Source organism: Cynocephalus volans, chromosome 5 (assembly GCF_027409185.1).
Source record: "Cynocephalus volans isolate mCynVol1 chromosome 5, mCynVol1.pri, whole genome shotgun sequence".
Lineage (NCBI taxonomy): Eukaryota > Metazoa > Chordata > Mammalia > Dermoptera > Cynocephalidae > Cynocephalus > Cynocephalus volans.
In genome coordinates this window covers 49,370,651-49,396,270 of record NC_084464.1, presented here as the reverse complement: position 1 = coordinate 49,396,270, position 25,620 = coordinate 49,370,651, and the positions used below count along the sequence as shown (strand labels likewise).

Genomic DNA, 25,620 nt, shown 5'->3' with positions numbered 1-25,620 from the left:
CATTCATTTACACAACTGGTACCTTGTTGAATGATTTTGAGGAATCTCTGAGAGAAGTCTCAGAACAGAAAAAATCCATCTCCTCTCAAGATCTACAGGACCTTGTCTTATTCATCAACCTATTTGGTTTAGTTTTCCTCCAGTCTATATGTCAGTATTTTCCATTTTACCCTGTTAGACAAGCTGAAAAAGAGTAAAGTTAGAGGATTTTCTCTAGGTTACCTGAGTTTGGTAGCAGAAAACCATTTTGACTGCTATTTGTGGATGTCATTTATTACATAAAGTCCTTCCACATGTAAAGTAACATGTGCCATATCACTAGCTGTCAAGGTCAGGCAAGGAATATTGCAGTTTATCTCATGGATTGAATTGCTTAAGTGTTAATTCTAAACCCTTTATCATAAATAATTAAAGCAAATAACCAATTTCCACTTAATCATAAAGCACAACTCTTGTTAGTCTGAAAGCATTTGCATGGAAAATTACATATCACTTTAATGTGTTTTCTGTCTGTGTTTTGTGTCCATGTAAAAATAACAAACCACAGATGTATGATGACATCATCATCACTGAACCAAAGAAGGAAGCAAAGGAAATCATTTTGTGAGCTGAAGATTTAAACTGTCTCCATTCAGCTTGGCAGTGCTTTCCTTAATATTTTTAGGAGAAAGTTCCTATGTGTAGAGTCAGCTACAAGATCAAGGGCAATTGACACTCATTCCTGCAAAATAAGCCCCAAATTTAAACACAGTGTCCTCCAAATGTCCCTCGGCACCAATGAATGATTTTTTTTTTTTTATGCTACATTAGGCTCTCTAGTTCATCCCACTCAGCTCCATTGCATTTTCTCTAATGTTGTGTCCAATTTTAAATGACTTGAATGATGGGCCTTCCATCTTTTACCTGGCCAGTGTAACCCTTGAGTGCCCAGGATTCCCAAGACCTCATTCCCTGTGACAGCCATACTGTACTAGACCTGAGAAAGGGGTGGCAGAGCTCACAGGGTTTTAATTGCTGCCTAATAAGCTATAGCAACCTGAACATTTTATTAAGAGGGCAGTTAAAATTAGCATTACTATTCCAGAAGATGCTTTTAAACTGCAGTAAAAATCATGCTGAGAGAATGTGATATGCAACCTAATTTCACCATTTTCTTAATTTCTTCTATTACTTCTAGTAATATACCTCTCAAACCATTTTATATCCTTCTCTTTGTACTTCCCTGGTTACATAAATAATTTTACCTCTTCCCTTTCTGTTTTCCCAGAATATTCATGGTAAGCATAATTCTGGCAATAGAATTGAAGTGTATTACATGCAGACTTTTCAGAGTTAGAGTAACTTTTTAAAAAGTAGATCCTGATGAATCCCATGGAAGTAGGCATTATGTATCTTCTCATAGCAATAATCAGGATAGTTTTGGTTTTTTAAATTTTTCTTTCATTTTCTTCTCTTAGGTCATTCAGTTCTGTCATTTCCAGGCTGCTCTCTCCTATTACTGAGACTCCCATGAGTGAAAGCCAGATTTCAATAATGTCACCCTTCTAGAAAGGAATTTTTATCTCAGTGATGATATTTGAGCAACTCTGTCATCATACTATGGTTATTTAATTCTATTATATTTATAAGCAATTCTGTAACCTGCTGACAGTTGTCATTTAGAAACCTTACGGATCATTTTCCTTTCTTCTGCTATACTCATCAAATCCTGCTGCCTTATTCCCTCAACTGTACATTGTGATGTTATCCCACCAGTATATGGCTACTTTAGAAAAAGGATTTTTGAAAAAAGAAACATTGACTAATTGAGATTTATTGGTTTCCACAGGGAAAATTATTTGTCCTTTGTTCTTTGAGAGTAATTTATACTCTTCTATGAAGTATTTTACATAAATATTATTTGCTTTGGCAAATCTTAACAATCTTTTAAGATTCTTATAGTCTTAAATGCAGTTCTTGAAGTGATTACCTTTTGTTTATCCACACTGATTCATTTTGCAAGCATTCGAGTGCATTCAGTGCTAGGTGCTTTGAAAAGGAAAATGAACAAGGAATGGTCTCTGCTTTCAGAAAGATCAGGGTCTAGTAGGGGAGGCTGAAAAGTGGATACTTTTATACTATGTGAGACACAACTATAAAAGAAGTTATGTGAGCACTGATGAGGGAAAAATTAATGCATCTTGGGTTGAATCAGTACTCATGGGAGATTACATAAAGTATGTATCATTTGAGCTGAGCTTCATAGGAGAAGTTAAGTTCACTAAGGAGAGAAAGGCATGCCCAGAAGCAGAAACCACATGAGTAAAGCATAGATACCTGAAGTACTTTGAGGAATGACCCATGATTCAAACATAGGGCATATGATAGAAGTAGCTAGTAATAGAGCCAGAAAAGTAAATGGAGGTACACTGAAAAAGTGGACCAGCAGTCCAATAATCCAAAGGAGAATTAACTCCAAAGCAATTCATCTTTGCTTTTGAAATGTGTTTTTTTATTTATCTATGGCTGTGGTTGTTTATTGTAATTTAGACTAATGGTTCCCACCCTGAGCTACACATTAGACTCTCTGCCTCATTTTTTATTAAATCACAATTCCTGATGGTAGTGTCCATATATTTCTAAAGTTCTTCAGGTGATTCTTATGCACAGCCACGTTTGAGCAGGTTCGTGGAGATACCCAAGGAGACCCTCATTAAAACTGGGAAGAGGGGCCGACCCCTTGGCGCACTCGGGAGAGTGTGGCGGGAGAGTGCGGTGCTGGGAGCGCAGCAGTGCTCCCGCCGCGGGTTCGGATCCTATATAAGGATGGCCGGTGCGCTCACTGGCTGAGCGCGGTGCGGCCGGTCACAAAAATGACCCAAAAAAAAAAAAAAAAAAAAAACCTGGGAAGAGGTGCCTTTAAATCAGAACCACTCCTCCCTTACACTGGTAGGAAGCAGCAATGCCTACTTCTCTGCTTATGGCCCTTTCCCCCACACAGCATTTAAACTTATCAAATCACTTTCTCCTACTAATAAATAAAACATATCCCTCTCTTAACTTTACAGTCATCTGTCCAGCCATCATCCTGTTGTTCCATCCTGTTAATTCTTGTCTTCACAGCCACGCCCTGTGTTTCCACTTTCACTTCTGCTCCCTTCCAGTTCAGTCTAGACCCCAGTTCCACTGTACTGCCCACAGTCTTCCCAGCCTCCCAGTGTCTCACTTTCCAAGACTTTGCACAAGTTGCTCTTCTGCCTGGATTTTTCTTTTCCACACATTTTTTTCTTGGCATCCATCTGGGAAGCATTTCCTGGTCTTTCCTGTGTTGATTAGGGGCCATTCCTTTGTGCTGTCATGCTATTTGTGTAGAATTTGTATAACAGCATTCATTAGTATGCATTGCAGTTACCTGCCTGCATTAAAACAGTAAGCCCTTGAGGAACTGACGTTTTCTTATTTGTTTCCATATGTAGTGCCTAACAGTGCTCAGCATATAGTAGTTGCTTGATTGAAATGCTAAATAATGTAAAATATATCAGTTTAACATTTTTGAGTACCCACTATATGCTAGCTACCATTTATTGAAAACTTAGTATGTGCCTGGTAAAGTACTGAGTACCACTTAACACATGTATCATTTAATCCCACAGACTCCCCCCAAATTAGGTACTGTTACTTTCCCCTTTACAGATGAGGAAACTGAGGCTTTGAGAAGTTAAGTGAATAAACCTAAACTGAATTGCTTTTTCTGGTGTCTTTCCCAAATTTGTATTTCATATTTAATCTAAATTGGGGAACTTCTTTAATTTAGACTAAAAAATTTAAAGCAGAATATATAAACTCCAGTTATATTTGTTGTAAATTAGTTACATTACCAGTTGTCTCTCGTGTTTGTCAAAGTAATTTTTAAAAAAGATAGGATCTTGTATGGTTTAACTAGTGATTTTTCTCTTTTTGTCTAACATTTCTAATTTTACTAGCCCTCCAATGAAAATAGAGCATAATAATTATTCCATTTGAGAATTAAGAGAAACCAAATTATTAAAATCAATAGATTGTGCTACAACCCCCAATTCTCAACCCTTTATCCCCACTGAGGAACCTCTTGAGCCAATAGTTTGAACATCTTTTCTAGGAAACCTGCTCATAAGTAGAAAAATTGGCTACTTTGACTTTATCCCTTCCTTTTTTCCCCTCCTCTCTGCTAATGAGCAATGAAATGGCCTAATGACTGGGGCCACGGGGATGGGAGAGCAGAGCAGAGAGCCTGTGCTCTGAATAATCTGTGCACCGAGTTATCAGTCCCTGAGTAATTGAGTTTTCTTTGGCTTTCTTCTTTTCAGAGTTCAGCATTTTAAAGTTATTGAGGGATACACGGATGCACTGTTTCTCAAGGCACCAAGATGAGCCATGTTTTCAGTTTCTGCCGTGATCATTTTGATTCAGCTGTGTGGGCTGGATGCCTTGTGCTTCTGACAGGGACTCCAGAAAAGTAGCTGGGAGAACTCAGAATGACACAGCTCCCTTTCTGCTGAGAGTCAAACACAGAATGGCCTTTTAATACGCTTGTCTGTTACACTGTACATGATATAGGCTGAAAAGCATTTGTGTGGAAGTTGCTCAGTGGAATATGAATGCAGCCCAGCTTCATACAGGTCCTAGAACAGCAAAAAGCTGTTGGTTTATAGGGTTTGCCTCGTTTGCCTCATACTGAGAGGTTTTCTGGAATCTGGGACTTGCAGTGCTAAAATCAGGGCAGTCCCAGGCAAACCTGGATGGCTGGCTAGCCTGTGTGCTTAACTTAACTTTCCTTAGCTTAACAAAAAGGTCACAATCAGTTGAAAGAATTTCCTACTGTCTTTAAATCCTGTCTGACTCACTGAATGATGCAGGAAAACAAACAGAAAACCTGAGAATATCCTTGGACTAAGCAGTTAAATTGAAGGGACCCTTGTTGAAAGCTTTCTTCCTATTCCACCTGCATCTTATTCTCCACTTACCTGATTTAGAACCGATGCCCACCCTGCTCCCCACACTTATGAGGTATTTCTTTGTTCTTCCTCCCCCTCTCCTTTTGCTGCTGCTGCAGAAACTCCAGGGATTAAAGAGGATGTACAGTATATACTTTCTCCTACTTTGGCACTCACTTCCCATGGCTCTACTTAGATGCAGCTGGCTGAGTTGGGGCATTAGGAAGCCTCCAGGAGACTCACAGCTGAATCTCTCAGGTCCCCCACAGCAGCTGCTATCTCAAACAACTGGGTTGTGCCAACAGCAGCAAAGGAAGGGTGCTGTATGGATGTGCAGGAAGAACACCAGACAAGCCTGTCTCTGCTCCAGAGGGTCTAAATCACTCCATCTGCACGTGGAGCGTGGTGATTGTTCTGGTGAGAGCAGGAAGGGGAGGAGATGGTGTTTTTCCACAGTTATCAAGATAAACAGAGCAGCCAGTGCTATCTGTGTGGCTGTTTTATTTAGTGTGAGGATGAGTTAAATTATTTTATTTTTACTCAGTGGAAATTAACACATTCCCCCTTTCTTTTGGAGAGAGACTGTGGCTAACTAAATCACTCAGTGATTTTGATGTATTTGCAGAATGGTGATAATTTGTGGGATTGTCTGGACATATCCTTGTTTGGACGTTCAATTAGTGAGAAACCAATTCAGAAGATAAAATAGCTAAGAAATCTGAAACAACCATTTGAAGACCTGGTAGAAGGAGTTGGACAAGGAGGGGGATAGAGGAATGGCAATAGTTGAAAATGTTATTTCAAGACAAGAAGGAATGAAGAGTTGTAGCCCCTAGGCTGAAGATGGGGAAGGAAATGAAGAGAAATGGTTATCTCTGATATTATTGTCCTAAGTTCCTGACAATTTTAGTGTTTGTACCCTTGTGGCCATAGCAGGTTGGAAGGCCTAAGACCTCAGACTCGGTGAGTAACTCCAGCAAAGATTCCTGCTTGAACCTTTATCTTTACAGGAATAACCAAAAGAATGGATATACACTTGTGAAAAATTATTAAGGTTTCAGGTGATGATGAAAAGTTGAACACAAAATGGATTCTCACTCCCTTCAGAACAAAACCCCACTAAAATGTCATAAACCCACAAGGATAAAGAAAATGGGAAGAGGAGGCAAAAACATGGAAGAGGAAGCTGTAAAGCAGAAGAACAAGTGGCAAATAGTTTAATAGGCCCAAGAAAACTGAATCCTAAGCTACTGAATCTTCAAAGGATTAGGAATTAAAGGCATCAGGTGCCTCTGAAGCTATGATGTCTGCGGTGGATAGGAATTGGCTAAAATGAGGAGGATTGGTTAACTGTGTGTTTATGAAACAATGAAGAGCTCTGGATCCTCTCCCCCACTTCAAAGAACGTTGACTGCTTCTCTCCCACCCTGATGGAAAACTGGAAATTTATTCTCTGATGAGGGTAAAAGAGAGGGTCTGTAAACCAGGACAGATACCATGCACAGTTTAGAAAGGTTGTACTGTAGGAGAATTCAGTAGTCATATGCTGAGATCCCAGCTCTCAATAATACCTACCCTTCCCCTCCCCTTACACAGACAAATACTACTGCCCTGTTTCACCACTCAGCTTCTAGAACTCTGGTAGTCAGACTTATATTTTCCATTCAAGGGCTTAGAAACATCTTAGATAATCTGACTGGCCCAAGGGGAAAGAGAGAAAGAATTTGGAAGTAGGGTTTTCCTGGCAATTGACCCATTTAGGTAACCTTAAAGTGAAGTTGAAAGTCTAAAACCTTCACTGTATATTCTCAGAATTTCTTATTGTATTTTTAGTTTCCTTCCTGACAACCTTCTTGACAACCAGACATCTGAGGAAACAAATATGAAACATAAAGACCAAAACAAATGGGGAGCAGAAACTATATAAGGAGATGAAAACTTAAAATAAAAAATTCTCTATTTTCAGAGATATTAAAGTACTTATGGCAATTCTAGGCCAAGAAGAAGATGCCATAAAAAATGAACATTAACAGAATTACAAGTACATTTAAAAATTTAATATATTAAAGCAGAAATGGAAAGTTCAGTAGACAGCATAAATAATAAAGTTGAGGAACTCCCTGAAAGTAGAACAAAATCACAAAAAAAAATGGCTAATACAGGAAGTATAAAAATGCAAGTCAAGATAATGAGGTCCAATATTTAAAACTAAGAGTTTTATAAAGAAAAATTAGGAAAAGCCCAGGGGAAGAAATTAATAACAATAATTCAAGAAAATTTACCAAAGCTAAAGTACATGGGTTTTCAGATTGCAAGGGCCTTCTTGCCCAGTGGAAGAAAATAGGCCCACACCAAGGCACATCATTATGAAATTTCAGATTAATAGGGATGAAGAGAACATCTACATGCTTCCAGAGTAGGACATGGTTTTTAAAAAAAGAAAGAAACCAGGTCAGATTTCATGATGGCTTCTCAATAGCAAAACTAGAAGCTGGACAGGAAGTAGAACAATACATTCAAAGTTCTGAACAAAAACTATTTCCAACCTAAAATTCTATACCTAGCTAAACTACCAATCAGATATGAAGGTAGACTGAACATGTATTCTAACAAAGTCTTACAATTTTTATCTCCCGAAACCATTTCTCAGGAAGCTGTTGGTAGAAATACTCCACCAAAATGAGAGAAGAAGAAAGCATGAGATACAAGATTTGAGACATTTAACACAGGAGAGAGATGAAAGGAATCCCTAGGATGATGGTGAAGGCAAATCCCAGGATGACAGCTTGCATTAAGCTTGGACAGCAACTAGACTTGACTGAAACTGGTAAGGCTTAGGAAGACTTCTTCAAGAAGAAGAAATTGCTAGAAATACCTGATGTGTCAGAATGTCTTGAGAGCAGCTTAGTCAATTAAGGGAAAGTTGGAGGAAGAAGGTGAACAAGTGTTAAGCTCATACAAAACCAAGCAAACCAAGAAGCAAGACTATTTTTAATTCTAGCAGGGAAAGAAAAAAATTGTGCAGGAAAGTACTCCATGTATTAGTTGTGAATACCATTTACATAATCAGAATGTAAATGAATATTGATCCAGCCAAAGTTACAATACAATCTAAGTTGGGGGGTGGGGGGCGGGAAAGGGTGCATATGGAGAGGGGAAAGCTATCCTTGTCTTCTACAGTGGTAGATTGGTAGGTAAAGCCTAAAAACAAAAGATTAAGAAATAGCATTAGAAGCATGTTAATTATAGATGTGAGATAAATCTTAAAATAACAAAATAAAACAGGTAAAAATGGTTGTCTCCTAGAAGGGAAGGAAATGGAACATGGGAGGAGTATTTTCCATAATAAACCTTATAGGCTGTTTGATTTTTTAGACTATGTGCATGTACAACTTTATTTTTAAAATGTTAAAAAAAGAAATGTTAGCCAGCTTTGTTCTGTTTTAATGAAGAGTCCAAGCACCAAAGCAGTAGCAGTAACTATTAGTAATATGATAGAATCTTCTTGCTTATTTAAAAAAAAATTCTCTCTTACAAAGTATACATTTTACTTTATGTTCATTCATTCATAAGTTTTCTTTTTCTTGAATTTCTGAAACAAGTGCAAGGACTGACATTTTCTTTCTGATCACTGGCTTAGCACTAATGACATACCAGTAAAGTCTAGGTCATGAATGGCTGAACTCTCAAGAAGCTTTGGGGAGGGGAAAAAAATCCTTGCCAAACTACTCCACCTCCCAACCTGCTTGCTAATCTACCAGAAATATGGATTGGGGACAGACTTCAAAACTGAACTTCAGCAGTACGTAGGACTCTTAACACATAAAGGGTGTGTATGGGGAAATGTCTTTTTAAATGATTGGGGAGACTGTTAGGTTTGAATTTGAACCACGTCCATTCAGCCCTACTGTAAGCAGCAGACTCTGTTGACCACCAAGTAGTGCCACTTGGATCATCTTCTATTTTCTTTTCTTTTTTGCTTGTGTTAAAATTCTTACACATTGACAGATTTTAGTAACAAAATCTCTTATACAGGTAGTGCTGAAATAAGTAATTTTTCATGCTATTTGGAAGTTGGAGTACAGGCTTCTACAGTGAAATTGGTCATGCACTTTCACCTTTAACAGTCCCTGAGATAATGTATTATATGTATCCATACTAGTTTTGTCACCCAGGACAAAAACACTTCTGTGTGTGTCTCTCTCTCCTATTATTGTTTGCATTCCCAATGCTGTTGGTGGTTAGCATTCTTATCAAATTATCTATAGTATTATTTTTATTTACTTTGACTACTCCACCTCTTACCGATAGCTTTGTACATATAGATGATAGAATTACATACTAAGTAAATCTCTGGTTTTTTTTTTTTTTTTCCTGATCTATTCTCTAGGTAGAGGTCCAGAATTTCCCAAGGGGGAAAGGAGGGTCCCTGACATTTTTTGTGAGCACGAAAGCAGTCTAGGGATAGTAGAGAGCATGTGTGGAACTTTTTTGAGTTGGGCTTGTTTTCCCAAAATACATTACAGTTAGTTCTTTGAGGAGCTGTTGCCTGAAACACAGGTTTCTTTACGTAGGTTGTAAAGAACACAGAGGCTTCAAGGGCCATACATTCTGTTGAGCTTTGAAATTTTTATCCTGAAGATGAAGCTATACTACTATAATATATATTAATATATATATAATATATAATCACATATATTATATATTACTATTAAATATATGAGCCTATGTTACAATTGGTTGTATGAGTGTGTGGGATATGGGTTTTCCGTGAAAGGAAATAATGTATGCAAAGTCTGCACATGCGACGTGTTCAGAAGTCATTAGCTTTTATTTTAATTCCAATTCTAGTTTCTCAGGAGTCTGTATTGAAGATTTGTGATTTCTTCACTCTCTATGCCCTTTTTATTACTCTCTTGGTTTTGACATTTACTTCTGTTTTTACTTCTGTTTTTCAGACCATCTTGGGCAATTCCTGTTTTATTTTGCAGGGTGTCTAATGTTTACATTCTTGGAAGCAACCTTAGGTTTTTCTTTAGGGAGAGGCATTTTATTTACTTTTTTATTTACTTTTCCTCCTCCTCTATTTAATCCTCTACTCTAAAAGAAAAAAAGAAAAAAAAAGATTCCTTCAACCCTTAAAATTTTAATTTACAATAAATAGCATATACTCACAATAGTCTTAGGTTAGAAAAAGAAAAACTTTCCCTACCCACCATGGTCCTAGAGCAGCCATGTTACAGGTCATAGCTGCTAAATGAGTTCTTACAGATTCATAGGGAAACTAACAAATTTAATTTTCTTCTGCTTTTTCTGTAGTGCACAGTTCCATTAGACTCATTTGTCTACGTTCGTAGAAATGCATAGCCTATTGGATAAAACGAAAATGATAATGCAGCCATTTTAAAGATAAAACTAGTGAAATTCTCTCCCCTGCTCCCAGCATCTTGGACTAGGGGAAAAGTTAATGAAAAAATGCAAATGTTGAACTTTTGGTCATTTAATTCTATTTCTAAAAATATACTTTGTGTTGGTTTCAAATGTTTTATTGAGTAATAAAATTGGTTAACATTATTTCCACATGGGAATTTGTTCACATTACCACATAACAGAGACAGAAGAGGAGACTGGCTTATTCATATTCATTTTCTTTGTCTCTCTCTGTTCCTCTCCCCGCCTCTCCATCTCTCTCTGACCCTTCCCTGTTTACTCCCCCTTTTCTCCCTCCTCTTTCCCTTATTCATTTTTTGTTTTATATACTCCACCTCCCATTTTATCTCTCTGTAATCCCTTGAAAATTACAAACTGAAAAAAAGGAAAGATAAAAAGAAAACTAAACCGTGAAATAAATAAGACATTTCTTCCCATGAAATTCAAATTAGTTCCTCTTTCCAGATCCTAGGAAGCATACTTAATTAGATTTTTGCTTATATCCTGCCAAATATCTGTAATAGGTGTACTTTATCTACAGCTCAGACTCAGTTACATTATAGCCGTCTTCTTAGACAGAACTAGTTGTGCTTTCCCGTTTGACCCTTCTTTTATCCTGGAAGGTAGGGGTTTTATAACTGCTTATCCTTCCAGTTTAGCAAGTTTGTCTATAAAGTTCTGTGCTAAATGGATCATCTACCAACCAGTGTATAATTATTTGATTTTTAAAATTTGTTGTTTGTTTCCTGACATGAAAGGTAAGTTCCGTGGAGGAGGGATTTTATCTGTATTGTTCTATCCCATATTCCAGCACCCAGCAACAGTAGCCGGCATGTAGTAAGAACTCAGTTCATATTTGTTGGATGAATCAGTGATCTTTCCTGAGGGGGTGGAGGGGAGAAGAGAGTTACTTTTCCTTTAACCATATTTGTTTTGTTTTGGTCTTTGACGCAAGAGTAGTTCCCAGGGAGGACTTTTAAAGTTCATGTTGCTAAATTCAGTGTTTTAAGACTTAGCTACCATATGTGAATGGGTAATAAGCTCCTATAAACTCTTATGTCCTTCTTTCTACCACTGCTACCAGTGTGGAGCCTGAGACTGAGAGAACTTAAGGAACTTACCACATATTTTATATCTAATGCATTATGAAGCTCTAACTAGAACCCAGGTCTTTCTTTTGACTCAGTTCTGTCAAAAGTCATATAGTTTGATGTGTTTTAGTCTTGCCTTCCAAACTGCGCTATAAATTTCTCCAGTTCAAGGTTTAAGTCCTGTCTTTCTGGCCCATTCCTCATAGGACTTGGCATAATTTCTTGTACCTAGTAGGTATTTATTAAATATTGATTACTAGTAGATTTACCCAATATATCAATAAGGTCTACTGACTGGTAAATGTGCAAGAAGAAAATTTAAGTAAATTAAATAAATTTTAGCTATTACGTAATTTTCATATGATTTATGTAAGTATTATAATTAAGTTCTTTTTGTGATACTAATTCCAAACATAATTTCATACGTTGAAGGCATATTGTGGCAAGTTTTAGTTTCTGCATATTTGGGGGACAAGTAAAGCCTCCTATTCAAAATTCGTTTTTCCTGTAAAAAGCAACAATTAAATATTTATCTCTAATGTTGGAATGATTTTCTATTTTGGGTAGCAGTGGGTTATGCTGTACTAGTAATTATTTTTACCCATCTTATCCCCTTTGTATGTTTAATTCTATATATCAACAATTTTCTCTGAAAAACAAGATGACTTCTTTTGTTTGCCCTTCAGGTTGAATAGTTGCAGTGCTGGAATATGATGCTCCCTTTGCAGGGCTGATGGTCAGCCAGCATTGGGTCTGCTCTCTGAGATAGTAGTCTCTGCTTAGGCTAGCTCTGCACACAGTGTTTAACCTTTCAACAATTCTCTCTCCCAAATGAGCAAATGCTGTAGGGCCCTTTGCTGAAGTCAGTAGAGGAGAATCTATAGCTCTACAGATCAGCCAGAGGGAAGATTTTCTAAGAGTAACAAATCTTTTCTTTCGCAACATGATTTTTCTAGAAGCTTTTTGTCATTCTGGCAGTAAACTGTTTTCCACTTGCTGCCTTAGCAACAAGATCTGAAGTCACTCCCCCTCTAGTCTGTGGTTTGATTATAAGAGCACTAACATTATACCCAGAACTGGGAGAAAGTATCATACTGGAGAAACCCACAGACATTACCTGCTGCTTGGGTTAGAAAATTATTTTTGTGCATTTTCAGCATCTCTTTGAAGGGGAAGGTCAAATAGGAAATCTTGGAAATGGTGACTCCAACCCCCATGTGGTCCCAAATCTCTAGTAAATGTAGACAAATTTCTTGTTACGTGACTGTTTTTGGCCACAGCAAAGAATGGTTTTTGTCCTCAGAGTTCTCCATGGCTACATGGAGAAAGAGTCAAAATGTTAAGGATCTCTTCTTGTGCATTGGTCTTAGGTTAACTCTAGTTTTCAAGATTCTTTGCTTAACCCGAGAATATAAAGTTCAATTTGAGAATAAAACTTTGTTTACCAAAGAGTATAATTCTGATGGATTTGGCTTTAGTTGATCCCTTGAGATCTCTTTTAAATATTTCTTACCAAATTCCATCTTATCTTGTAATAGAATGTGCTCAGTACAGAATTTAGGTGGTCACATAGCTGAGGAAAAGGTTAAGGATTAACTATAACTACAAGAAGGCTTGAGGTCCACTAGAACTAAAGACTAGAAAATACCAAGGTTTAAACTGGGAATGGACAAGTTGTTGTTTTTCTATATTTTATTTAGTATGTTAAAGATATATGTGACTTAGAAATTAAATCCAGTAGCATCTTGACAAGAATTGATGGAAAGATACATTAGGAATAGGAATTTATACTTTCCCAGAATAGGCAGAGAATGCAATGAAATCTCCAAAGCAAAATTTCTCTGGGTCACAGTATTGTAATGCCTGTAAGGAAATGCTATTTTTCTGAATAAATTAAAAACCCTAACTTCCAAGGTTTCCACAAAAAAGAAACTCCAGTGCATATGGGTAGCTGGACCTCATGGCCCTCACCGGTCTGCCTGGATTTCACCTTCTTTGCCGAGGAAGAAGCTTGGAGGGGTGGCAGGTACTTTAAATTTGAAACCCAAATATGGGCAAAAGATTCTTCTCTTGGTTCCTGAGACAGGTCAAGGGCATTTTTTAAGGACTAGGAAGTCAAAGCAGGAAATACCTTAGAGCCAGGAAATCTGGATTCTGAATGTAGCTTGCTTTCTGTGGCCCATAGTGCCTATACTGTGGTGCCCTAGGAGGAAGGACATGACCCTGCCTGTGTTCTTGAAGTCTGGTCCTTGGCCTGCCTCATGAATGCACCATTTTAACACCCACCCAGGAATACTCTCCCACACAACCAGAATTCTACAAGTCCAAACCAAGAAATTCTGCATCCAACAGTGTACTCTTTGAATTTCTGTTTAATAATATCCTACTCTGCCAAGCACTGCAGTAGGTACTTTAAATACTTATCTCATTAAAATACTCTGTAACATTTGTATTATTGACCTCACTTTGTAGAGGATGAAACTAATGTTCAAAAAGGTTTAAAAAAAAAATTTTTTTTTCCTTAAGTGATATATCTAATTCAGTGATGAGGCTGGGCTAAAAATTTGGTTTTGTTGGACTCCAGAGCTCACGTTGTTTCCAACTCTATAGTACCTTTCAGTGTTGGAGTACTGTCCTTGGAGGGTTTAGGTTTTATTTTATTAAAGAAGACAGAATCTCTTTACCCACAATCTTAAAGTTACTAGAAATTCCTGTATTGGGATATCCTGTTCTGAACAGTGTTTAGGATCTAGTCTCTGTCAGCCTCTTGAATACAGCTAACATAGGGAAGGGAGAAGAATATTGGAAGCAAACTGTTACACGAAGGCTCATGTGAACAGCGTTCATCCTCATCAGAAATGGCCAATCTGTTGCATATCTGCCTTCCTCAGCATGGTTTAAGTTTTAATTATCTTCCAACTGTCCAAGCTGCTGCTGAGGACTGCAGAGAGAACAAAGGATATCTGTTATATTTTTCAGGAGTACTCCTCTACACACTGATGAAGTCACTAGCTGCCACTGCCCTTATTATCAGGTTAAATGAGAATCTGTGCATTGGAGAGACGGTGCTGAAAAGAGGGGGGAAAAAAATCTTAAGCTTTACCTGTTATTCAAAATTTCTGTGACAGAGAAAATGTGGTATCTGCTTCTCCCATTTAGGTGTTATGACCCAGAAGCAAGTTTTACTTTGTTTTTCAAAAAAAGTAAAAAGAAAGAGAGGACTCTCTCCTATCTCTACCCCTTGGATTTTCAACAACTCAGGTACTAATAACTTCTGTTCTACCTTTGGGATGCTCCATCGTGAGCCCCATTAAGGAACTGTGCTCATGATCAATGATGGTACCTGTGCTGCTTCCCTCCCTCTTCCAGGCACTGCTCATGGATCAGGGCACTCCTTCCCTTGTGCTGGACGGGGCCTCTGAAGTCTTGAGGGAGAGCACCACACTGCCACTACCAGTCACTGAAGTTGGACCATTAGTTGAAGCCTAGTTGCCTAGATCTTTAGTACAGGAAAGTCCTGGATATTTACAACTTCTTGCTTGAGAAAAAAGAGCATGGCTTCTTTCTTTTAATGTTACCATTTAAAAAAAAATACGTGTTTGAGTAAGGACTTTATGTTATTTTTGTAAATTATCCTATAATTTTATAGAGACTAAGAAAGTATTGTAGAACTAGAATAATTAAACTTGTTATGAGCATTACACATACCAGGCTAATCAAGAAGTATGATGTACAGTGGTGAATTGCTAATTTGACCTCAAGATTATGCAGCAGAAATAACATTATCTCCACTTATATAGAGCCTTTATCTGGAGGCATCTCTGAGTGCTTTTCCAACCATATATATTATTTTGTTTGTTATCTCAAGCACTATCATTAAGACTGTAAAATGTATTCCAGTAGAACTTATTATTTTCAGTTGCTTATAACTGGGGGGAAAGGGTGGGGCAGGTTGCATACTTTCTCCCATTCCTGATATTTGCACCAGGGTAAAATTTGGGAAAATGACCATTATCTACATTTGGAAAGCCTGCTTCCATATAATGTTGTAAAAAGAAAGAAGGAGAAGGAGGGAACATTATTGCATCCCCTTAGATCAGCCTGGACTATATTAACTTTAAGAACTGCCAACAGGGAAAGGCCCGTTAGTCACTTCCTGGCTCTTCTACTGTGCACAATAGGAGAACTGTCTCTCCTTTAGTAGAAACTTGACCTAGGCAATAGGAAAACGATCTGATCAAGTTCGACCTAACCACATTCCCTCCAAGGTTGCAGACAGCAGCACTCAGGCTGTCATAGCCATGTGCAGTTGAAAATGCTATGCTGGTTGAGTTCCTGTGGGTTTAAGGAAATGGACAAAATTAGATTCAAGCCCAGGTGCCAGGTTTAACACACCCCTTCCCTTCCAGAAAGCACCAGCAAGATTATCACCACTAAAACTAAAGGATAACACAATCTGTACTATCTAGACTATTAAGAACTTATTTTAAATGAACTCACCCACCCACTTAAACCCACTAAAAAAAATCAGCACTGTCTGTTTGCCGTAAGACCTCCAGAGAGGAGATCAGGGCCAACTTCCTGCTTAACCAGAGGGCTGCAGTATGTGAGGCAGTTGCCCTGGCTCTCAACACAGGAAGAGTGGTGTCTCCCTGCAGTGAGTATGAGCACACTGAACAGTCCAGGAGATAGCATTAATATTGGTTGTGAAGATGAATGATCAGCTCACGTCAAGGAGCAGATGGCTAAATGAGGTGCACAGGGAATGCCATCAGATTAAGGCTTGAAGAAACAGGAGGGAAAATAGCTCATGATATAACAACCCCAAATATCGTCTCCTTAATGCAAATTTTTAAAATCAGCATTATACATTATACAGTTAACTTGTGATGAGAAATGTAAGGAAATTACCGAATTAGTGAACAGTGATTAACTCAGAAGTAAAATTATATCATCTAAATTGAAGGTTATTTTATACAGCAGAGAGAAGATATTGCTAAAACCTTGCCCAGTCTGTCATATCCTAATTGAAATCTGTTCGGTTAATATGCCCTATCCTTCAGAGTGCATAGTTCATAATTTGGGAGAGCAGTATCAGTTAATCTAGTTATTTTTCCTGGTTCTTCCTTTGAATTCCAGTAAGACAGTGTATGGCATGTTCCCCATGGAATTGTGTGACACTCAGAAGAGTGGGTTTGAGTGTTCATTAACCTGTGAACTGTCAGGTCCCTTTGGAGAGTAGAGGGAGCAAGCCAATGCAAGGTTAATTCTTGTTTGTCGGAGATGAACTCTCCAGGGAGATAAAGAAGGTGAACAGGCCAAGATGCTCAAGACCTGCCTGGTGAAACTCTGCATGGTGTGCAGATGCCAGCTCTGTGTGGCCAGAAGGGAGGCTGCAGAGCAGTCTGGGCCATCTCTGCAGATCATTTCCTCTGGTCAGGAGAAAGTTTCCCAGTCAAGTGGGGGGCTGGCGTAAGTATAGAGGGTTAACTTCGTAACAAGGATTTAGAAGCAATATTAAAAGAAACTGTGAATGGTTTTCAATAGTTTCGGTGGATTTTTCCTTTTAAACAGGAAAGTAATATTGATTTCATGCATTTGTCTCTACTGGATGCAATGTTTCATTGAGTTGGAAGGCATTTGCTTTTGCTTGTATTTGTGCACATGTGCATAGGCACATTCCTAGCCATAAGGCAAGGGTATTTGTTATTCTCCAGTGTAAATGTCTCATGGACCTATAATTGTACTGACAGTCAAGAGTTGAACTGAACAGTACCTGGTTTGATTTTTCTAGGTAAATAAAATCTGGGTTCTACTTAATCCTCTGGGAAGTGACATCTCCTTAATTTTGTTGTAATTCTAGGCTCAGTTGGAGCTAACACTAAAGAACAAGTACAGGGTCTAAAGTCAGGTTCAAAGTCTCCTTGAGTTCATGTCCTGGTACACTGATGTATCTTATTCTGTTATCCTTGGATTGGTTCTGATGGATGCTCATTATCAACAGATTTTCTTTCTTTTTGCCCTTAGGTATATTCGAATAGTTGGGACACACAACACAGTGAACAAGATTTTTCACATTGTGGCTTTTGAATGTATGTTTACGAACAAAACCTTCACTCTTGAGAAAGGGCTGATAGGTAAGTATTACAATTACATCTTTGTATATATACTTAGATACTTTATATTCAAATATTTTGTCATTCCATTAAATCATCTTAATCAGCTCTGACTGAAGAGTCTAGTTGATTTGAATTTCTTATAATTGAGTAACATAGGGGATGATTTACATTATTAGAAGTAGCCAAAATAGTAATTCCAATAAACTTAAAAGAAATAATATACATATTGTACCAGTAGTTAAGAATTGAAAACATTTTAGTGATTCATTCAGATTTGCTATGTAGGGAATCCTTATGATAGTCAAGTACAGCCTTTCATATCAAAGGCTATTCTATATTTAATGGTGGGTGAGATTAGGGAGGGAGTCTGCATAATATTGATTGGATGTTCATACTTTCCAAGGCTATGCAGGTATTTTGGCCTTTGATTTGATATGAATGGTGTGCTCAGCTGTGATAATATCTTTTTTTAATGGATGTATCAGTCCATATTTGCCCTGTTTAGTCAAGTTCACCTCAAGAAAGTGCCCAGATAGATATAATTTAAATAAGAAGAGAGTGACTAAATTGTTATTGCAAAAAGTCAGGTTATTTGGGTGGGAAATACTGCCTGAGCTTTTCAGAGGGAATTTTAAATTTTGGTTTAGTTATTTGGTTGTTTTCTGTTGTGTTTTGCTTTTGTTTTACATAATGTTTGCTCTAGGTATCGTGTACAGTCCTTCCCATGTATTGATATTCAAGATATCATGAATGGCTTTTCCCATCCAGACTGGTTACTCATCTTCCCTTTTTCCCATGCCTGTGGTTTTTGCTTACCTCCTGTGAAGATCATAGTTAGACTAAATAGATCATTGAATCTGTGCCGTAACTGCAGCTTCCTTTGAGAAGGGACACCCCTGCCTTGCTGTAGCTAAAATAGAATTCTGTGCTTTTACAAGGTATTCAGTCTCCTCTCCTTCTTAACGTCTGCCATGTTGAGACATGTGTCCATATTGATACATCCTAAAAATATGGTAATGACTAGAATGAGAAAAATGAGTGTAAGTTGCAAATGTTTACTAATTCTTTGAATGGTCATCACCTAAATTTCCCTAACACCTGCTGTGTCCAAAACATAATCCTTTACTTATGGAAATTTGGGAAGGTAATATTAACCAAGTAGCAGGAGTGGACATTTTTCCAATGTATAGAGTGCTTTTAGAACCTTGTTAAAATAATTATTTTGGTTTTAACTTTGTTATGGATGTAATTTTAATATTAAATATAAATATTAATAACTTTAGTGACTTTTAAGCAGTTTGCAAGTTAACAAGTTTGGAGTGTTACCTGATACTATCGTTTTTTAATACAGTAGGCTGTATAGAATTGTGCTTATGGAGGGTTGTGGGGAGGGTACTCTTTTTTACCTGCCTCCCAGGTTCTTCTATAGGCTGTAGGCTTCACTGTGTATGTGATTGGATAGTTAGGAGAGTCCTTTCTGAGAAGGATCTTAGGAACGACTATCCTTCATAGTCACAAGATGTGTAGCATTTGGTTACTCATTTCAGCCCTGTGCACTGCCTTTTTGAATATGCTGCATGGAACGTGTCATATACTTAAATCAGTCCCCCCTTCTTCCTGGAGGAAGAACAAGTTTGTGGACACTGTAATTGTTAAAGAAACAGGCATATCTGGTGTGAGAGGCCATTACAAGAGTGAAACTCAGGATTGGTTGTAATGAGAAATGCTGCTGTTGGTCTACATGTTTTGTCCAAACTGAAGTAGTCAGCATTATCAGAAGCCATAATAGTCTCAGGCATGTCAGGGCATGAAAGAAGATTGCAGAGATGCAAGAAGTGTTTTTGGTGTCTGGTCAAACACTTTTTCTTCAAGGCCTTTTTTATGATGCTCCCAAGTTTGACTACAAAGATCACTGCAGTCATCTCCCTCTCTGTCATCATCCCTCAACTGAATAGGATATATGGGTACAATTGTTGGCAGATGGCCTGCAGTGAGATCTCCTCCTCAAGACCATGTTCACAGCTCAGAGCTGTCCCATGCTGAGCAGACAGAGAGGTGATATGAGTTCTGAGGGAGTGCAGGGGGATTTCATTTTCCTCTGTCTGACCCTGCAGCTCTGCTTAGCTTACAGGGGTGTTTGAAATAGTAATGGCCAGCTTTCTGTATTATCTCAGGTATGTTTTAGCAGCATACAGGCCACAGCCAGCACACCCTACAGGAACCTCCCAGAAAGGAGTGGTCCTCTAGTGGGGGCACAGGTATGTCAGTACCACCTAGAGTTAATTTTAAATTTAGATGCCTACTTTTTACTCTTTCCTGTATCCTGTAAAATATACACTCCCTTCTTGAGAACCACTGATGTATACTCCACATTTTCATGGGAAAAAAAAATAAAACTAAAATAGTGTCATCATGTATCAAAGCCTACTTTTATGTTTCTAGATTCAGAACTTTTTTCTTTCACAGTTCCTGGTCTTCCTTTCATAGTCAAGCTCCTCTAATTATTCTTCTGTAGGCCTTAAAAATGACTGAAAATATTTGCATTTTTAAAAATTAGATTTTAATGTTATTATTTAAAATGAAGAGTGATGCCAGGAAATAACATATATTAAAATAACAATAATATTCTGTTGTAAAACATGGATGAACTTAGAGAAAATTACGTTAAGTGAAATAAGCCAGGCACAGAGAGAGAAATAACACATGTACTTACTTATATGTGGGAGCAAATAAATAAATAAATAAACAAAGAAAAAAAAGATACAACAATCACAATAATACATTGAACTTTTTAAAAGAAGAAAAAGAACTGAGGTTGCCAGAGTTGGGAAAGGGGGAGAGAAAGGGTGGAAAGGGAGGAATTGTAAAAGGCCACAAAAATCGATTACATTGTGTAATGTTGAGTATACTAATTATCCTGATTTGAACATCACATATTGCACACTGGTATTGATATTCAATGCTGTACCCCACAAATATATACAATCAACTATGTTCCAGTTTAAAATAAATAAATAAATAAAGATTAAAAAAATAATAACCACAAAAGCTATAGGAGATTTTTGTCTTCTTTTCCTCCTGAAGGGTTCTTCCCCATTTTTGATAGTAGCATGTCACTCCTTCACTTGCACAGATTCATGGGGATGCTCTGAAGTCCTCCAGGTTCATATATCTGTGGGAACAGGCCACAGCTTCACCAGTATTGGGCACTTCTTCCACTTTTGCTGCTGCCGCCACAGCCCCTTCTCATTAGTTGGCTGCTTCTGGATTTTTCTGGGATGTTTTCTCTCCTGGGAGAGTCATCCTGTGATGACTATCCCTCTGTGTTAGGAGGCATTTGTAGGAAATCCTAACCTATCTTCCCAGTGCGTGGAAGGAGTAATTAGAATAGATGTGACTGCTATTTTAGAAATGTTCAACCTCGCAAAGAATGTGTCTGCTTTGTCTTAGCACTCCACTTTGTGATATGTGCATAGCATCTGCCAAGTCCTTCTATTTTGTCATAATGAATGCCAAATCTTCCTTTTCATTTAATCTTGTGTTTAAATTCACTTCATTGAATACCCTACTTGTTATTCAAGTAGAGAGAATAGTACGTATCACCTGGCTTAAACAACTCTCAACTCATAGCCAACCTAGTTTTATCTGTATGTGACCTACTTCCTCCCCATCAGATTATTTTGAAGCTAATCCTGGACATTTGATCATTTCACCCATAAATATTTTATTATGTATCTCTAAAAGTAAGGCCTCCTTTTTGTAGCCATAATCGCAATACCATTATAGCGCCCTCAAATTGAACAGTAGTTCCTTAAGAGTATTAAATATCCAGTCAGTGTTCAAATTTCCCTAATTTTTTCAAAGTCTGGAGTGAGAGTATGTGTTTTCATAGACTGATTAAATCAGAATTCAGATAAGGTCCATATTATGCCAATAGCTGGTAAGACTCTTAAGTCTCTTTAAATCTGTAGGTTCCCTTCCATTTGTCTATCTATCTCATTTTTTCTCTCTCTCTGATTACAATTTATTTGTTGAAGAAACTAGGTTTTTGTCCTATAGGGTTTCTCACAGCCTAGATTTTAGTCATTGAATCCCCATGAAAACAGTTAAGATGTTTATACATTGCATTTCTTGTGACTTAGTAGTTACTTAGAAGCTTGATCAGATTTAGCTATTATTTTTTGGTGATAATGCTCTGTAGATAGTGTTATGTGTATCTATCAAGAAACACAGAAAATCTTTGGTTGTCTTTTAGATTTTCATAATTTGGCATTACAAAATGGTTACATTCTAATTCTGTTATGCCTTCATTTTGTAGCTAGAAAGAGAAAATTTCCCTCAACACTCATTTGGTAATCCTGAGATACAATTTTCCCAGGAAAAGAAGGATAAATGTTACTTTCTTTCCCTTTATTTACCAGTTTTCAAAATGAAGTGGGTTTCTAGTGTCCTCCATAGATGGCCAATGAGGTTTGTTGGTAGGTTTTATTAAGTGGAGTTAGCTACATATCATCTTGAATTTATGGGATTGAACACATTTGATATCTGTTAATCACTTGCACTTAATATTATTAATATTCAAATTGTCCCATCTTTAATCTCTTGTAATTGGTTCTTGAGTCTTTTTGACATGATTTCAGTTGTCCTTACCAGTTCTTTGTTTTCTGGCATGACAAGATTTAGCAGGTCTGTCTTGTACGTTTCCTGCCTTTGATCTGGAATCAGCCATTTTCAAGAAGCCTTGGTTGTGTTTAGTAGAAAATAACATTTGGAAACCTCAGTGCAGTCACTGTAGATGATCCTTGCTACTGTGTTTGTCACTGTTTTTAGGCCTTTTGGTAGACAGAACTACAAAATACATGAACATATACTTTATTTATGTCACATATTTAACAGATAAAATTTATTATGAGCACACGCTGACACTTCTAATTCAGATTCAGTACTACAAGGTTCTTGTTTAACCTTTCAATCTTTCTTTTATCTCTCCTTTTCTCCATACTGAAAATCTTGGTTACCAGTAACACAGCACAGCAATTCATTTACTTTATTCCCAGTACATACAAAATAGTCTTAGAATAACAGTAGCAGTGCTATTGTGAGCCATATAATTACTAAAATAGTTTAAGATTTTTGCAGTTATTTTTTGAGTCCTTACGATATGTCCCACTAGATATGTACAGTAACATGACATGTTTAAAGTCACTTGAAATAATTCTCTGTGTGGTTATGCCACCATTTCAGTGTATAGTTATGTTCATCTGTTCCATTTTGCTTTCAATACTTAGGGATTGCCTTTTTAGAATTTTATTATATAATTATGTGAAATGCTTCCAAAATCAAATCTATAAAAGAGCTGTATTTAGAGAAATCAGGCTTCTATTCCTGTCCCCTGAACCCCTGTTAGTAATCTCTTTTTCCCCTTTAGTTTTTTGGGTTATCATTCCATTTTTAAAAATGAGGGAAAATCATTTATTTATTTATTTATTTACTTATTTATATTTTGTTTCCCCCTTAACCTTCTTAAATAATTGGTAGCCTACTATATACTATACATATATTTCTTTACCTTGCTTTTCTGTACTTAACACTTATCCCGGAGCTAGCTATAAGAAAGATATTATTCATTCTTTTTATAGCTGTGTGGTATTCATTAGTGTAGATATATCATAGTTTATTCAACTGTTTCTCTGCTGATGAACTGTTTGGGTTGTTTTCAGTCTTTTCCTCCTACAAATAGTGCTATTGCCTTGTGTATAAGTCTTTTCCTATTTTTGGCACTTTATCTCTGGGATAGATTCCCAGAAGAGGCATCATATGATCAAAGGGTAAATGCACATATGATACTGCTAGATATTGCTGAATTCACCTTCATAGGGATTATACCATTTTAAAATTCTCACTGGAATTGTATGATAAAGACTGTTTCTTCACAGCCTTGCCAATGGAGCATATTGTCAAACTTGCATTTTTGCCAGTTTGATAGGTGAGAAATGGTATCTCAGTGCATTTTTAACTGAATTTCTCTTATGAGAGAAATTGAGCATCATTTCATATGTTTAAGGGCCATTTGCATTTCTTCTTTCTTAAATAGCTGTTTTCCTCTTATGAGTCTTCTAGATGAATAGAGAATATGCTTTTAGTAAGACTTCGGGGAGCAATAAACACTTTACACTGATATTAAAGTACGGTATTCAGCATTACAAGAGTCTGGTTTTCTTCTTAACGTCTCCTGGTTCTTCTTGAAAATATAAGCTCTCTTAAGTCCCTCTCATCCTTATCCTTGGCTCTACCTCTCTGCTTAAGAGATACAGCATGGTGCTCTAGGCCCAAAATTCAGGATTCTTCAACCCTTTCAAAGAATGGGAAGAAGATCCTATTATTACCTTTAGGCCATAAAGTATTACCTCTGTGTCTGCCAGCATGGATCAAGGAAGACTGGTAGCTTTTTGTTCTGGTTTCTTGATATTTATAATTGACCTAGGGCAGCCAAAACAGCATAAGCACAGGAACTCTACATTGTTGAAGCTGTCGGACCACTCACTGCTGCCACCACCTCTGGAACTGCTGTCTGAACAGGAATACTGGAGCCCATATTCCTCTGCTGCTACCTTCGGTACCACCAGAAACAGATAGAAAAGAACATATTTTCTTCCTTCCTCCCATCTTCCAGTCTCCCAGCAGTTTCTCTGTTGGCAGAACCAAAAGCCAAGATAGTAAGGGGAATCTGGGAACTGTAGTTTGCAAAGGTATAGCCTCTGAGATGCAATGTAGAGTAAGGGAAGGAATGGAGCTGAAAGCAAACAGAAGACTGGCACAAAGGCAGAAAGGCAGGCAGTGTAAAAGGGCCTTCTTCTGACAGGAGAATTGCCATCTAATTTAGAGTGGCAAGGCAAGCACATTGGCAAGGCACGGAAATATGTGGCAGGGAGAACAACAGGCAGAGGCACAGACAGTGTGGGGACAGCTGGCTATAGAGGAACCCAACTTGTTTTCTTGCCTCATAAGATAAAGCTTCATGAAGAATGGTGTTTTGAGCTGGGCCTTGAAGAAGTAAGTAAATATTATGGAGCAATTACAAAAGTGCTAATTTAGGTAGCAACAAAAATAAATGACACTTGTTTCCCTCAGAGGAACTGAAGGTAGTCTGTGGTTGTTACTGACATTTAAAAGTATTTTGAGATTGTAACAGTGTGTTTAGAATGCCATAAAATTTCTGGGAAAGTAAACAGTTGGAAATCTGGGCTGTGAAGGGCTTTTGGCATCCACTGAACTAGGAATATAGTATGACTTCTGTGCTTTGCAAATGTGTTTAGAAAAATAAATGTTCTCTGTAGTAGAAACAGAGATTTGGGAGTGGGGTTGTTCGTTAGTGGATGAAAGGGTTAGAGTATGGCAAATAAGTAAGCTTCCTGGCTTGGCAGAAGGGCCCCAAAGGCCTTAAAGCAGATAGATTCCTAGAATGGCACTAGTGAATCTGGACTAGTCCAGACCAGGAACCATGCTTTTCCCAGACCTATTTCTCTAACCATATACTAAGCCTGGTTCTAATTGTTGGTGAAACTTAACTTCTTTATCTACTGTACATTACTTGGCATTAAGCAGACATTTATTAACAGGCTGCCAAGTGTATCTTAGGCATTGGGGAGAGAAAAATACACAGGTGTAGTTTCTGCCCTGGAGGAGTCTATGAGCTAATAAAGAAGAAAGACACTTAAAATGAAAGTGACAACACAGTAAAATAAGTCATATATTGGGAGATTTCAGCAGGTGTTATAGTAACGCTGAGCAGGTTGGTGCCTGAGCTGGAGAATGGTGTCAGGGAAGACCTCCCAATGGAGAGAATGAATTGGGTCAGTTCTTAAAGAGAGGAAGACAGAGGAAGCACAGGGGAGGATCACAGAATATGCTCCCCCTGTGCAAAGGCTTATCTATCTCTGACCCACTCCACAGCCAGAGCCCTTCCGGTGGACCACTTTGCATCTGGTGGGGGGATTGGAGTAGGAGTTAGTTATTTGTATCTTTCCA

General features: G+C 37.7%; 1 protein-coding gene across 3 annotated transcripts in view; it reads left to right on the top strand.

Moving 5' to 3' along the window:
- BTBD9 (BTB domain containing 9) overlaps nucleotides 1-25,620 on the top strand; it is a 419,154-nt gene that overhangs the window by 251,237 nt on the left and 142,297 nt on the right. For all 3 annotated transcript variants that reach the window (XM_063096891.1, XM_063096890.1, XM_063096889.1), the window contains one exon: nucleotides 17,501-17,610. In XM_063096891.1, coding sequence (XP_062952961.1) covers nucleotides 17,501-17,610 — 110 coding nt within the window. The remainder of the gene's footprint in view (nucleotides 1-17,500; nucleotides 17,611-25,620) is intronic.